This window comes from Sardina pilchardus, chromosome 21 (assembly GCF_963854185.1).
Source record: "Sardina pilchardus chromosome 21, fSarPil1.1, whole genome shotgun sequence".
Classification (NCBI taxonomy): domain Eukaryota; kingdom Metazoa; phylum Chordata; class Actinopteri; order Clupeiformes; family Clupeidae; genus Sardina; species Sardina pilchardus.
In genome coordinates, this window is record NC_085014.1 from 29,336,913 (window position 1) to 29,350,513 (window position 13,601).

The following is a 13,601-nucleotide window of genomic DNA, read 5'->3' on the forward strand; positions in this document are numbered from 1 at the left end:
TTTGCCTCTTTACAAACTGTACAGCCAACATGCCCTTCACGACAATAAATCCACCGATATCGCTCCTTCCACTCTTTGAACTGGCTGGCTGACCATACTTTTGGGATATTGTCTGGGGTTTCTTTCTGTATTCTGCACATCATTTAGACTCACGCTAGCCTCCGCTAACTCTTCATGGACTTGTGGTGGTGGGCTTTCCTCCCGCTGTCTTTTTGCGGTGGTAGTAAAACCAAAGTTGGTCAAATCTAGATTTCTTTTCGTTGCCATGTTAGTCTATGACATTTCTGTAACAATTTTCAATTTTTTTAATATCTAATTCTAATGAAGTTATTCATTCCTTTTTACTTTTTTTCACTGTCTGCTGCTAGTTCGCTCAATCGCTAACAATGCTCTCGCAAAATTCATCACAATTCGAGTCAGGGGAGGGTGAGATCGGACGGTAGGAGGCTACATGCAGAGCAGTGCCCCTGCAGTCTGGCGGGAAATACACATTGCAACTAGCGGGGGAAACGCAGATTATCATTTATGGCTTGGCAACTTGGCAATGAATGAATAGTGGGCCCCTTCAGACAGTGATTTCGAGCAGAACTAGTAGTGCCCTGGCCAGAACTAAGGGGGCGGGGCACTACCGGGCCCTATGGTAATTCGAACACTGCTGGCGGCACTCTCCTCCCCCTTTATACCGCTGCTGATGCGCATTTGCCGTAAATCAGTATGTGTTTCTCGCGATACTTCCTGTTTCCAACTTTCCAGGACAGTACTCCCAAAGTTGCAAGGTTGGTTTTCTGCTAGAAATCATAAAACACAGTCTCAATTTAATTTTAGCACTTTAATGGTCAATGATATAAGTAATTAATACAGTCTATAATCTCATTTATTATCATTATTCCCATTTTGGTGGGTTGCCAACACAATTTTGTTCAAAACATACCACCAACAACTACCAGAACAAGGACTGCCAGCATAGCATCAAACCAGTTTCTTTTCTATAAGAAAGTCCTTCAGCCTCTTCATCTGCCAGAATCCAACAGAAAGCAGTATTGCTGTCTGAATAATGGCCCACCATAAAACACTCCAGTTTGTTTGCTCACTGATCTCTCGAAAGGTTTCTTCTCGTTCCTGGGAATTGGAAAGAGATACAATGTGACCACGACTTCATAAATTAATTGTTATACATAATCACACAATCAAAAATTAGAACGCTCAACACCTTAATGTCAGTAAGACTGGGTGCTGGTATTGGCGCTTTCACCTAGGGTCTGTGACCTATTTGACCTAGGGTCTGTGAGGCCCTTAAAAAAGTTTAAAAGGGACTGCTTTCCTTGAACTTTATATATGAAACACGTGCCATTTCAGCTTTTAAGGGCTTTCCATTTTTTTGTTTTAATTTTTGGTTTACTGTAGGGTCTCGATTTTTTTAAAGGAGGCGTAATTTGTATAGGTCTGCTTAAAGGAACATGGCACCATTTTGTAAAATCTCCCCTAGAGTTAGATAAGTGGGCAAATCATGCATTGTCTCAGTCTGGCAGGAGGGCATAATTTGCCTAGAGTGAAATGCGTGTAGTTATGCATTTTTTGTTGTTGTTGACTTAAGCACCCTTACGCGCATGGGATAATTCCCCCCATTGTGAATACACAGGAAACAAGAATTGTTTTTGTTTGTTTGTTTGTTTGCTCACTTTTACTCACAACATGTTATCCGGATAAATTGGATTCCATTCACTATGCTCCAATTTCACGAACAACGCTGGTTCAAGCACAGGTTCGCTGTCGGTGGAACACCGCCATTTGTGTGTTTCCCATACAGAACAACAATCACACAAGTAAAAAGCAGCTGTCTATGTGCATACTCTGAGACAGCTAGAGGGCCATGAGGAGGAATTCCAAAAGTGTGTGATCAGAATCATGAACTGCACCTTTTACTCAAGAATACAGTGCATATTACAATCACCATTGTACAAAAGACAAAATACATATTTTTGTATACAAATAAAAATAGCTTAAAGATTAGGTGAAATTACTGCTTGATGTACCTTTTCAGCAAAACTGTCATCATCATCCACTAGAGGGTACTCAAGAGCACAATAAACATTAATTCACATGCTATTCAACCCTTTCCACTCTTCTGACCTCTATGCATTCCTTTTTTGTTTTAGAATGTCTACCAATGTGGGTCGTAATATTGCCAAGATTAGTAGGATCATTTTTTTTCCAGAGTACAGTTCATGATCCTGTCTGACTCCTGTGTTTGGGAATGCATGTCTATGCTTTTGAACACGTGGAACAAAAAAAAAGAATTGTGTTCTTAAATTGTTTTAATTGTGAAAATTCTTATTGCTGAAAAATGGAAAAGTATATAGAAATTGTATTATTTATAAGTCATAGCAATACAGTGCCCTCAACAGCTGTTAGCATCCTGGGTAAAGATGGAGTGAAAACGGTGATAAGAAATTCACTTTTTGATGCGTTAGCTTAATATGACGTTGAAAAAAAGTGAAAAAGGGGGCCTTTCATATAACCCTTTTTACTCATCTTGATCAGGGGTACCAATAATTGTGGAGCATACTTTACATTGAAAATCATAAATTCTCCCTTTCAACCAAAGTAACATACTGTACACCACAAATAAAGTGGAACAATTTGACATGGAAAGAATAAAAGTATGCTGAACTAACTAAGCTGAAAAGTAAAAAAAGTATCACTGAGGACCACTGTGCTTGCATCTACTGTATGATACGACAAAAGTGTGTGAAACTCAACTAATTAAATGGCCTACTCCATCCTAGATTTTTGGCGCGTCATAGGATCATCATATATATTCCTTTTGCTTTATGGTGACATTGGTGATGTTTTGTTGATTTTTACTTTAGTACAAATACTAAGTCTTACCCTTTGGTAATCTTGTTGACGAGCAATGTAAGTCATTTGGTCAATAAGATGCTGTAGACTGTACTCCATTGTTTTGACCGTGTCTTTGGCTTTGACAGCACTGGGATCGATGGAGTGTTCTCCCATTTGTACATCTAAATGGACTCTCTGAAGGTTTCAAATGGAAAAACATGATTTTCATTTAATTAATGAAACAGTGGTCATCACATCATGTTATGCCATTGCAGTGTTCTTCTCAGTTGCTTTGGCACATTTCTCGGATTGGAATGGTAATTCTCAAAACTGTTTGTTCAAACTTCATATCATCGTATCACTTGTGCACGCCACTGAATCAGTTTCTCCCCATTTTAAACAAATAGCAATGCTTTCGTACATCCATGCAACTGACTTTGTACTAATGTCTGCTGTTCTATACATTTTCAATGGCTAATGTCATGTTGGTCCAAACGCACTATACTGGTTCCCTGCTGAGCACTCCTTCCCTTTAAACAAATTGTCCTTATTTCACTGTTTGTCATTACATGCAGATGTGTTGAACTAGTCATTACTAGTTGTCATAGTCTGTCTAGCATATACTGTTCATATGTTACCTGACAAACAGGAATGTTAGGGTGTACAGATGTACTGTACAGTGGTGCACAGCTTTGACCTTTGATGTACTGTCATGTCTGTCAACAGTAAAAACGCATCCACTGGCACTGCAATCAATGTGTAACTTTTAGTTTTGAAATAAAACATAGTGTTGCCTTGGGCATTGTTCATTAGAAAATACTTACAGAGTAAACTGTCATATTGACAACAAGATTAAACAGTTTGACATAAGCAGTGTAAGCAAAAGCATCACACGATATGTCAATTTGATTGCACTGACCGTTTTGGAGGCATAAATTAAGCATTTTGAGCAAGATATGCACTTTTGCATATTATCCACTATGTGGTGCAGTTTGCACTGATTGTTTTAAGAAATGTACTGTTGTGCAATTGTTCATTATGATTTGAGAAATGCAACAAAGCGACTGAGAACAACTGTAGCACAGATTTAGCGAACTCTGTGGACTTTAGCTTACCAGCCTTTCTCCTGCAAAGACAGAGAACCTGGTCGAGTTTGACTGCATACACAGATAATGCTGCCCCGAAGCATGTGATGTGAAGGTAAATTTTCCATATTTGCCATACCGTTTCAGCAACAGGATCTGTTGAGAAAACACACACGTTATAGCTGTGTTACTTGAGTATCCAGCCTGCCTTGTGCTGTACACATTTGTAAGAGAAATAGTGATGAAAGATAGGCTATCCTTTACCTCATGATTTGGATCTCGGATTGTGACTGTCATGCCAAGATGAGGAGTATTGGCTGGTTTGTTTGCATCCCATTGTTCTAACAGAAAGTAGCCTGAAAAAAGCAAACTAAGAATATCACGATACATTGTTAAAACTATAAGGCAAGCATAACGTATGAATATGATATCGCGTGATTCACATTCAATTAACGCTTTGTCACTATCTGCTATTTGTTATAGTAGCCTAAGCCTACATATGGTTGGCCTATATTGTTGTAGGCAACATGTTAAGGTATCACCCTCAAATACATTTTTGGTGGTTTATGGCTTTGTGAAGGGTAGATAAATACACCTGGTATTCCCACTAGCTGCCTAGGCTATGCACTAGCCTATATTTCCAGTGTCCAGAATGGATTAACCCTTAAACATGTTAGAAAAGCTTTCCTAGCAGTTCATTGCCAATTACTACCAAACACGCCAGCTAGCACGCTATGCAGCTTTTATCAGTTCCACCTGTGTTTGTGGTGGTTTTGTGATGAATGTTAATATTCAGTCTAAAAGGAACTATGTCCAAATCATAAATCAAGACTGAATGGTAGCACAATAGGTCTGGAGATTGCTTTAGGCCTAGGTGTATTAGTACACCCTACATATATGTGTGTGTTTACATGACAGTTTTTCTCGCTTTGGTACATTTCTCGAATCCTTGAGATTTGCTAAACAGTAAGTGCATTTCTCAAAACTGTTTGTACAAATAGCAAAACACCATGGATTACCTGCAAAAGCCAGTTTCTTGCTCAAAATCCTTAGTCCATCTCTCAAAACTAAATATTTGTGTCAATGAACATGTCAGTGCATCAGAATGTCAAGTCCTTGTGTCATCGTATACGGATAAGACAGTCAAATGGCTTAGTTGTGTTTTCAGTATAACAGTGTACTCTGGAGGGATGTTCTGACTTCTGATGTAAACTATGGCTAAAATTTGTATGACATTTTTTTGTAAATTGTAGACCTTAGTGTATGTGGGAGTTTGATTGACAATATTCACATTTACGCTTTTACTGTGTTTTACTGTAATTTGTTAACAGACCCTGTTATTGTGCTACAGAAAGGAAAAGACAGCACTGCATATAAAGGGAAACATGAGATAAAGTAGAAATTTGACCATAGGGCAATCTCGTTAGGGAAAACTGTAAATGCAGTGTTATAGGGATTACAGTGCAGACTTCCTACACCTCCTGATGTTCCTGTCGTTTGGGCCACAAATGCTCATATGACAACATGTTCAACCATTTTGCATGTAAAGAAGACTTATACTATGAACTAATGCCTAAATGTTGATTATTTGCATGGATGTACCAAAACATTTGCAACTTGATCAAAGGAATGAGAAACTGCTTTTTTGATGTGCACAAGTGACACAATGATCTGAAGATTGAACAGGTAGTTTTGAGAATTTCAATTCTGATTTGAGAGATGTACCAAGGCGACTGAGAAAAACTGTAAATAGCATTTTATTTATTTATGCATGCTAAATACTGGTGGTTTGTCCTATCCTCTTTTCAGTTCCCTCAGATTCCATTATATGCTAGGTGTTTACCATTAATATGAGAGCAATCTGTAAAGCTGTTTTGTTGCAAACACAACACTATATGAGTTTTGAGACTATTTCTGTAGATGGTTCAATATTTTCCAGATAGTTTTAATCAGACAATGATATATAGCACAAGCAGACATTGGTTATCTTTGGGATATATTCAACTTGCCATACCTGTTACCAGTGTGTCTTCTGGGATTTCCTCAATGATGCACTTCTCCTCTTGTTCCCCCAAATCAAAGTACATAGCAATGGACCATGACAAAAAAAAGACCTCAAATATAATTACAGTCAAGATTTTCATTTCAAAAGATTGACTTAAATAGTAAGCTCTCAAATGTCAGACTGCTAATGCCTCTCTATGAACATATGTGTTTAACGTTGGTGAGAACTTTCCACCTGCTTTCCTGTAGGTTGCTATGAATTCTATCTGTCACACAAGGGCACAAACAGATAAAAGAACGAGCCGATAAAGGAAATGAAATAGCTCACTTATTAAGTCTTTACTTTGACAAGTGAAAATAGTCAGTCTGAAAACTGCTTGCTTTTAAGCTTCCTCTGTCTTCCGTTCTCAGTAATACATTTCTCTGGAGGTTATAAAAGTTAATGAAGTGTTGTATTCTCCTATACTGTTGAAGTTTGTCCATTTCCGGCTATGTTTATTACAGTAGGTACCTAACCAGATTGCATTACAAATATAGTGAGATAAAGAACACAAGACATCATTTTATTAAACATTTATTTACAAGTGGTACAATAGTTTATCAAGTACAATGTACAAAAATACAAAATAAATACAGCATATTTTTAGCCCCTCTTTTTTTCTATCAGACTTAACCTTCACTTGACATTGTGTTTTACCTATTTTGCAAGTAATGTTGTCTGATCAACTGATGGACAGTTTGTACAGTACTTTTATATAAAGCAGAATAGGTCTGTCTGTCGGTGTTCTTTAGGTACAATGAAGATTGTTGGAATTTCCTTTATCTCAGTGTCATTTTATAATTGATTATAACCAACACATTTCAAATGTGAATGTCTTTTTGTAACCAAAAGGCACGTAACAAAGCTTTTGGTATTGTGCTTATTGAGTTCTGGGAAAGAGTGGGAGTGTGTTTGTTAGAATGGTCTGTTTAAAAGAGGCCACTTCCAGCACTGAGCCTGAATGCATCAATCTTTTGTAGAGACATCTGGATAAACTAGAAAGTCTACTTTGTTCTCTTAGTTTCCTTTAGGAGTAGAAAGAGGCAGTTGTGTCGAAACCACAGGAACACAGTTGTCTGGGGTGCATTTCCTGTCTTCTTCCAGAGGGGGGCATGGTGCCCCTTTATTTGCAGGGTGAAGATGAATGTAGCGCGTTCGGTGCCTTGCCCCAGACTCGCCACACTTACCCTTGCACAAACCCCAGGGTGACCACGCAGACACTTCACAGTCCAGTGGAGTATCTGAAAGCATCATGATTCAGTTCATGTAAAATGCCAACACAATACTGTAATACTATTCATGCACATATGTGGTTGCCTCATAAGGTTCTCACAAGAACCTTAACAAATGCACAAATTACATATTTTCGTAGGATTGATTCTGGCCTTTAAACATTTATTTACATAGTACCTCTACATTTACACTGTACAACATATTTGGACCTAGGGAAGTATAAATCCATTTAAATGTTTTTTAAAAATACTTTTTTTCTGTGTATGGGTGTCCTTGTGCCCGATGCCTTGATATATACCAAACAGAGACTTGAGACTTGAGCAGAAACACAAGGCTGGAGTTCACATCATTTCGTACTTCCATTACCGAAACTTCCTGAGTGCTCAATGGCTGTAAAACTGTCAGATGTGGTCAGGCGTTGTTATTTGTTTTTGGTTTGTTTCTGGGTTGCTATGGAGACATATGCTTCACGGTAGCTGACACAACCTTGCAGCGTTTCTACAATGGACCGAGTTATCAAAACATTTCTCAATGGAGAATAACTTTCTCATCCAACTGTAACTGAAAGACTGTTATAGATTTGACTAAAACCAAGTGAAAATTCTTAAAAAATTCTTAAAAAGATATTCTCATTGTCAAAATCATACATTGTAATGACTTACTTAGTGAGTCCTCTATCTCATTGCCAGTGGGGATTTGGTTTGATTGGGTTGGCTCAATCGGCAGGCTGAAGACCTGAGTGTTCTTGATCTTTGTAAGGATGACCTTAGCTAGAGGTGGTAGATGCTTTAATCGAGGGTAAAAGAAGGAGTTGGCCGGGTGACTGGGAGAAGATGAAGTGATCTGCATAAATGTGATGAATAGTTCCATTAACACGCTTCATTGTCATCATAAATAAGCTTATGTTTTACAATATCAGAGCATAATATCAATACAATTACAATATCAGCACATGTTTCATACCTGTGTAACTTTCTCTTGTGGAATGGTTTCATAGTTTGGAGAGGAGAAAGTGAAACCGCTGTCTGTACCCGCGTCATATGGGTACAGGTCCATACTTATGCTTTCTTTCCAATGTTCTCCATCACATAAGTTCAAGCTGTCCAAACCTACAAACCAGTCTGGACTTGGCACAATCCTTACAATGAAGGATAACTGGATGGAAAGGTGGAAGTTATACTGATTAAAATACAGTTTAAACAAATAAAGAAATAGAAATAGATCAAATTACTGGACAGAGCACCGTTTTACATTAATGTCTTTAATGCATTGTTTCTGTAGATAGTAGCAAATAGTCCTACATCAGTCTGCCAATGAGCTCTTTCCTTTTATGAATATTCATGTAAATAAGTAGTTAAATTAAGCAGAATAGGACTCGTTTTTGTTTCTTGTACATTTCGAAGAGCTCTAGGAGTTCAATCTATTATTTAGATTTCAGATATGTATATGACCCAAAATCTTTTTTTTGTTGTTATTATTTCACTTACGAAAGAGTGCCTTGCAAAAACCTCAAATTCAGAGATTGTCTGGCCAGTCCCGTCAAGCACAGCAGGTGCAGAAAATAAGCCATAGACACTTTGGATCTTTTCCCCTGCCGCCTCCACTTCATTTATTAGCGTCCAAGCTTCTCCCTTCTCTGTAAACTCCCTCACCCCATTGCTGGCATAGTCATCACTCTGCCAGATGTGATAGTCTGAACTGTGAGTTACCCCTAGAAGAAAAGACAAACACATGCAGTTGTCAGCTGTCATTTTGTGAGATTTCATTCTGACAGTGCCTACTGTAGGCCTTGAAATGATTGGACATTACTCAAGGAATTAGTCCTTCATCATACCAACTCTTCTCTGGTTAGTTGACTTTTAACAAACCTCAAGTGTAGATTTACAAAGTAAAAACTGAAAAAGTAGAAAGAGCTGCTGAAACTGAGAGGCTACATTTATTTATGTCGTTTTTAATCCAGCTAACAAGAGCACTCAACTCACCAAAGACTGGGGAAAACTGAGCAGGGGGCCTGTAAAGGGGGTAATGCTTAGGGAAAGAAGTCTGGCTCCATTTGCCTGTAAACTTCAAGCTGTACTTGGCAGTGCTGGTCGCGGTGCAAACTGGATCCACACTCACAGGCATTAAGTTGACTCCACTCAGCGTGTTAAAAGTCAGGATCAGGAGGGCCAGTAAGCAGTCCGCACAGATGGACATTAGAACCTCCATACTTGCTGACTGCAGAAGTGAAATAAAGGAAACGTATGAGAAAGAGTGGTAGATTGAAACCTGTACTAACCTCCTCCCATAGCACAGGGTTAAACAAGAAGTGTGGTGAAAAGGACACTGTGCCATGTGAGTAATGGGGAAAGAATTCAGCGCTGCATGAACTAATTTCCAGCCCACCACCGTCATTATTTCTCCTGTAAACCTAGTTCAGGAGAGGCAAAACCACACTCAAAAAAATGTGGGGCACAGCAAAAAATAAAACTACATGTGCTATATTTTTGGAATCGAAGATGAAATCTCTTTCCACTCGTCTATGAGCCGAACAAATTTTGTAATCAAAGTGTATACATTTATCTCAGTGTTATACATTTATATTTCTTCTGTTTTGCCAACACAATTTAAGCTTTGTTTGTCTGACACATTATCGTATAAAACAATTCTAATGAAGAAACTTTGCTATGGTATTCCTTTATATCCATGTTAACAGTATTTTTTTTTCTTTTCAAACAAACCTGTAGCAGTGATGCTATTATTACAGTTTGAATATAAAGCAAGGAATTGCATACTCACAGACTATCATAACCTTAATGCAGTGTCAATGTCATGCAAATGATAAACATATTGTACATTTTCAATGTTAGAATAAAAAAATGCAATGCAAGCAGTGGAGAAATAGCTGTACAAGTTTCATGGCCACACACACTCACGGATGGGATGCAGAGTCAGATGAAGCTTAGCAGAGTGCAGAGACCACCTGTGCCTGGGCTGCCTGGGCGAGAGACTGCGAGGCTCTCCCACTGCTCCCTGCTATTTATGCTCTCCAGGAGGTTCCCCCTAACTCAAACAATATCAATAACCTTGTGACCCCTCCCAGCAGCAGTGATGCATGAACCATACTCTACATTACAAGCTCTGTAGAGAGCTTCTCGATGGGGAACACATCACCACCCTCAAGGCATCCAGCAACCCCAGCCGCCCAAAGGGGCTAACCACTCCAACATGCGGCATGCTAATGACTTCCACATGCTCACGTTTAAACTTTTTTCCTCTTTTCTCTTTTAGTTCACAGTTTTTCTTCCTTGTTGCAGCAGTTTTTCTGCAGTTTTAGTACACTTACATTATGTGTGGTCAGGTTTAGTTACATTTCATCTTAGTTGTTTAAAACAAATCAATATCCCAATACATATTATATATTCACAGACCTTCCTGAATAAAGTAGTCTGTTGTTGCAGAATGTGGGTCAGCAACGATATGTTTGCGTATGCAGTTGGTTGCACCTCACTCTAAAGTACCAGAGCAGGGTCGTGCATCACTACGTAGCACTAGCAGACTGGGAAGTCAGAGAGATAAACAGCAATGGTGAATATTTGAAGGAGTATGAAAGATCGCGCTTGAGCTGTAAAGGGACTGGGTTGGCCTAAATTCTTCAGCGGAGTTTATCTCTGGGAGTGGTTCAGGGTAATGTCTGCATTAGGTTTGAAGATTTGTGGAAAGATTTACCATGAAACTAAAACTGTTTGTCTTTCAGGCTGACATTTGACAAAGTGGTGTGTTTGGTAATGTCAGCTGTTTGCTAATGAGAGCTTGAAAAGGGGAGCATTTGGCAAAGGAATTTGGCAGCCAAGAGAACAATTATTCTGTTATTTCTTCACTGGCTTGTTTTTGCATAGCTTGCGTCGGGGATGAGAGAGTGAGATCAGTGTTGTGAGTAAGCAGAGCAAGGCCTTGAAAGCAACAACTAATATTTTTGGAGCTTTGATTTAAAAAAAATCAAGACACAAATACATGTTTATTTTGAAAATGTGTCAAATAATTGTCTTATGAACTAGGTTTTTCTGGTTGTAAAACTAAATGCATTTAATGTAACATGACATGTAATATATGGTGAGTAACACCACAATCCACTTGCAGTAGTACTATTCTGTACTATCCAACAGATGGATTCACTATTCTAAACATCATGATGGCTGTTATGATTTACTACCTTTCCAGTTTATATACAACTCCTTTGTAAACATTTACATTATTTTTTTTGACTTGATGAAAGGGTAAAAGGGTACCAGCACAATTTAGCTGGAACATAGATAACATATACACCGACTGTCACATTTGTATTTTATATAACAGTCTACATCATAAATGCAAGAAACAGGATGTCAATGTGATTTGTGGGGCTTTTGTGTGGAGAAGTTAGTGAACCCCAGAGTAAGGTTTATTTCACTTTGGAGTACAGCACTGGTTACTTTTGAACATTTGGGTAATAGTGTGGGTTTGTCTTGGTATTTGCACTGTAGTTTATCTGTATGTATCTACATATTACCTGTAGCAACTACCCAATATTGCTCTTTAATTTATTGGCGATAGTGTTTACTGTTTCTTACTATTGCAGTTGTTTTGGATTCACCTTTCATGTTTCCTGTGGTAATTGCTGTGTAACATATATCATGTTACACTAGGTAAATACTTAGTCATTAGGAGACTGAAAGGATTACTAAAAAGCCAAGGCAACCCACAGTGCTGTCTCAAAGAAAGGGTAATGGATGAACTGGCTTCATGTTGAGTAGAGAACTATGGGCTATGGATGCTAACCACATTAAATTCATTGTAGGAGTTACTTGTGATGTTTTTCCAATTCCACAGAACTTCAGTCAGTGGGTTGGTGAAGACGGAAGTTATGAATGGGTCTGGATGGATGTAAAACTAGCCTGACCCAGGGTCGTTACACCTGGAGATATAATCAGGTTTTTAAATTACTGGCATGTTTATTTGAGAGTGAGAGAGCTGAGGTTAACTCTTTACTGGTTAATGACAAGGACAGTAGATTTGGTTTGTGTCAGAGAGGGACAGAAAAGTGGACATCTGGGAAGATTTGGCAAAGCATGGGATGAGAAACTGTTGGTTGATGTTGGAGGGCAACTACAAGTTGCACAGTGTATTTATGTGACGGTGTTTATTCTGGTGGTGCATTCTGGGTGTGAATGCATTGCCTATTTTATCAAGCTTACTATTCCCTTTGAAGATGCGATGGAAGAAGCCTTTAAAAGGAAGAAGTTACAGTATGCAGAGCTGGGTTAAGAGTAGCCAAAATTGAGCTAGTTGAGGTCAGTTCTCTTAGGTGTTTCTGAGAGTCTTTCTCTCTGGCCTCTCTCTCTCCATTACCTAACCGTTGTTTTCTGCTGACCTTGTGTCGACCCTCTGATAACATGTCATCAGCGACTCGGCTAAAGCAAAACACTCATCTGCACAAGCTGAAACAAAGAATCTTAACTGACAATAATCTCTTTGAGCAAGCACAAGTCAACAGTCAGAATAAAACACACACAAATATTGTGATTGATATCGCATAACTCATGCATTTATACCCTCAATAGGACTCAAATTGGCCTACAGGTATAGTCTACACTTGCTGTACAATCCCCCCGGGCTTTGACCTAGAATAAAAAAAAAGATGATAACCGGAGGTGTGTTTCCCAAAACCATAGTTGCTAACCTGTTGCTGACTCAGTTGGTTGGCAATGGGAAATTGCATTGTGAACAACAAAGTTGCTAGCTTAGTTAGCAACTGTGGTTTTGGGAAACATGCCCCAGAGCGCAACCAGAAGAGGCTAAAATTAGAAGCTAAAAAGGCATTTGCATCACCTATGGTAGCGGAGTCAGGCATACTTCAGTCAATAAATTCACACTGGGACAAGGACAGTAGCTCCACTTAACTGTGCATGTAAACAAACTGACTGACAAACAGAAAGCGCAATGGAAACAAAAGCCAGCTGTGAACATTCTAAAAAGAGAGTATTGTGAAGACTAAAGTCTTCTTAAATTACTCAGTCGCTTTGGTACATTTCTCAGATCAGAGTTGAAATTCTCAAAACTACATGTTCAATCTTCAGATCATTGTGTCACTTGTGCACATCAAAAAAGCAGTTTCTCATTTATTTGAGCAAGTTGCAAATGTTTTGGTACATCCATGCAAATTATTATGAACAATCCTCTGCTGAATAGTCTCACCCCCACAACATTTAGGCATCAGTTCATGGCATAAGTCTTTACATGCAAAATGGAGAATAGGAGAATTTGTGGCCCAAAAGACAGGAACGTCAGGAGGTGTAGGAAGACTGCACTGTAATTCCTACAGTACTGATACAGTTTTCCCTAAGGAGATTGTCATATGAACAAATTTCTACTTTATTTCA

General features: G+C 38.7%; 2 protein-coding genes across 3 annotated transcripts; both read right to left on the reverse strand.

Moving 5' to 3' along the window:
• Positions 1-904: 904 nt before the first annotated feature.
• Positions 905-4,271, reverse strand: si:ch211-255i20.3 (transmembrane emp24 domain-containing protein 11). Its single transcript, XM_062524520.1, has 4 exons — positions 4,191-4,271; positions 3,957-4,082; positions 2,890-3,036; positions 905-1,119 (listed from the first exon to the last, which is right to left on the reverse strand). The coding sequence occupies exons 1-4, from the start codon at positions 4,221-4,223 to the stop codon at positions 970-972; spliced, it is 456 nt and encodes a 151-aa protein (XP_062380504.1). The 5' UTR covers positions 4,224-4,271; the 3' UTR covers positions 905-969.
• Positions 4,272-6,491: 2,220 nt separating this feature from the next.
• spon2b (spondin 2b, extracellular matrix protein) lies at positions 6,492-10,396 on the reverse strand. Of its 2 annotated transcripts, none has more exons than XM_062524518.1 (6): positions 10,119-10,396; positions 9,186-9,420; positions 8,691-8,914; positions 8,167-8,358; positions 7,866-8,046; positions 6,492-7,211 (listed from the first exon to the last, which is right to left on the reverse strand). In XM_062524518.1, the coding sequence occupies exons 2-6, from the start codon at positions 9,409-9,411 to the stop codon at positions 6,988-6,990; spliced, it is 1,047 nt and encodes a 348-aa protein (XP_062380502.1). In that variant the 5' UTR covers positions 9,412-9,420; positions 10,119-10,396; the 3' UTR covers positions 6,492-6,987. The 2 variants fall into 2 exon arrangements, with proteins under 2 accessions (XP_062380502.1, XP_062380503.1); XM_062524519.1 differs by having other exon boundaries at positions 10,113-10,178.
• Positions 10,397-13,601: the final 3,205 nt, after the last annotated feature.

What these genes read in the sequence shown, in the direction of transcription:
- si:ch211-255i20.3 (XM_062524520.1), bottom strand. Translation starts at nt 4,223, where the DNA reads ATGACAGTCACAATCCGAGATCCAAATCATGAG. An exon ending in TCTTTGCAGGAGAAAGGCTG is followed by an intron (nt 3,037 to 3,956) that starts GTAAGCTAAAGT and finishes TGAAACCTTCAG; the next exon opens with AGAGTCCATTTAGATGTACA. An exon ending in GTCAACAAGATTACCAAAGG is followed by an intron (nt 1,120 to 2,889) that starts GTAAGACTTAGT and finishes TCCAATTCCCAG; the next exon opens with GAACGAGAAGAAACCTTTCG.
- spon2b (XM_062524518.1), bottom strand. Translation starts at nt 9,411, where the DNA reads ATGGAGGTTCTAATGTCCATCTGTGCGGACTGCTTACTGGCCCTCCTG. An exon ending in TCAGTTTTCCCCAGTCTTTG is followed by an intron (nt 8,915 to 9,185) that starts GTGAGTTGAGTG and finishes CTTTTCTTCTAG; the next exon opens with GGGTAACTCACAGTTCAGAC. An exon ending in TTTTTGCAAGGCACTCTTTC is followed by an intron (nt 8,359 to 8,690) that starts GTAAGTGAAATA and finishes CTTTCCATCCAG; the next exon opens with TTATCCTTCATTGTAAGGAT.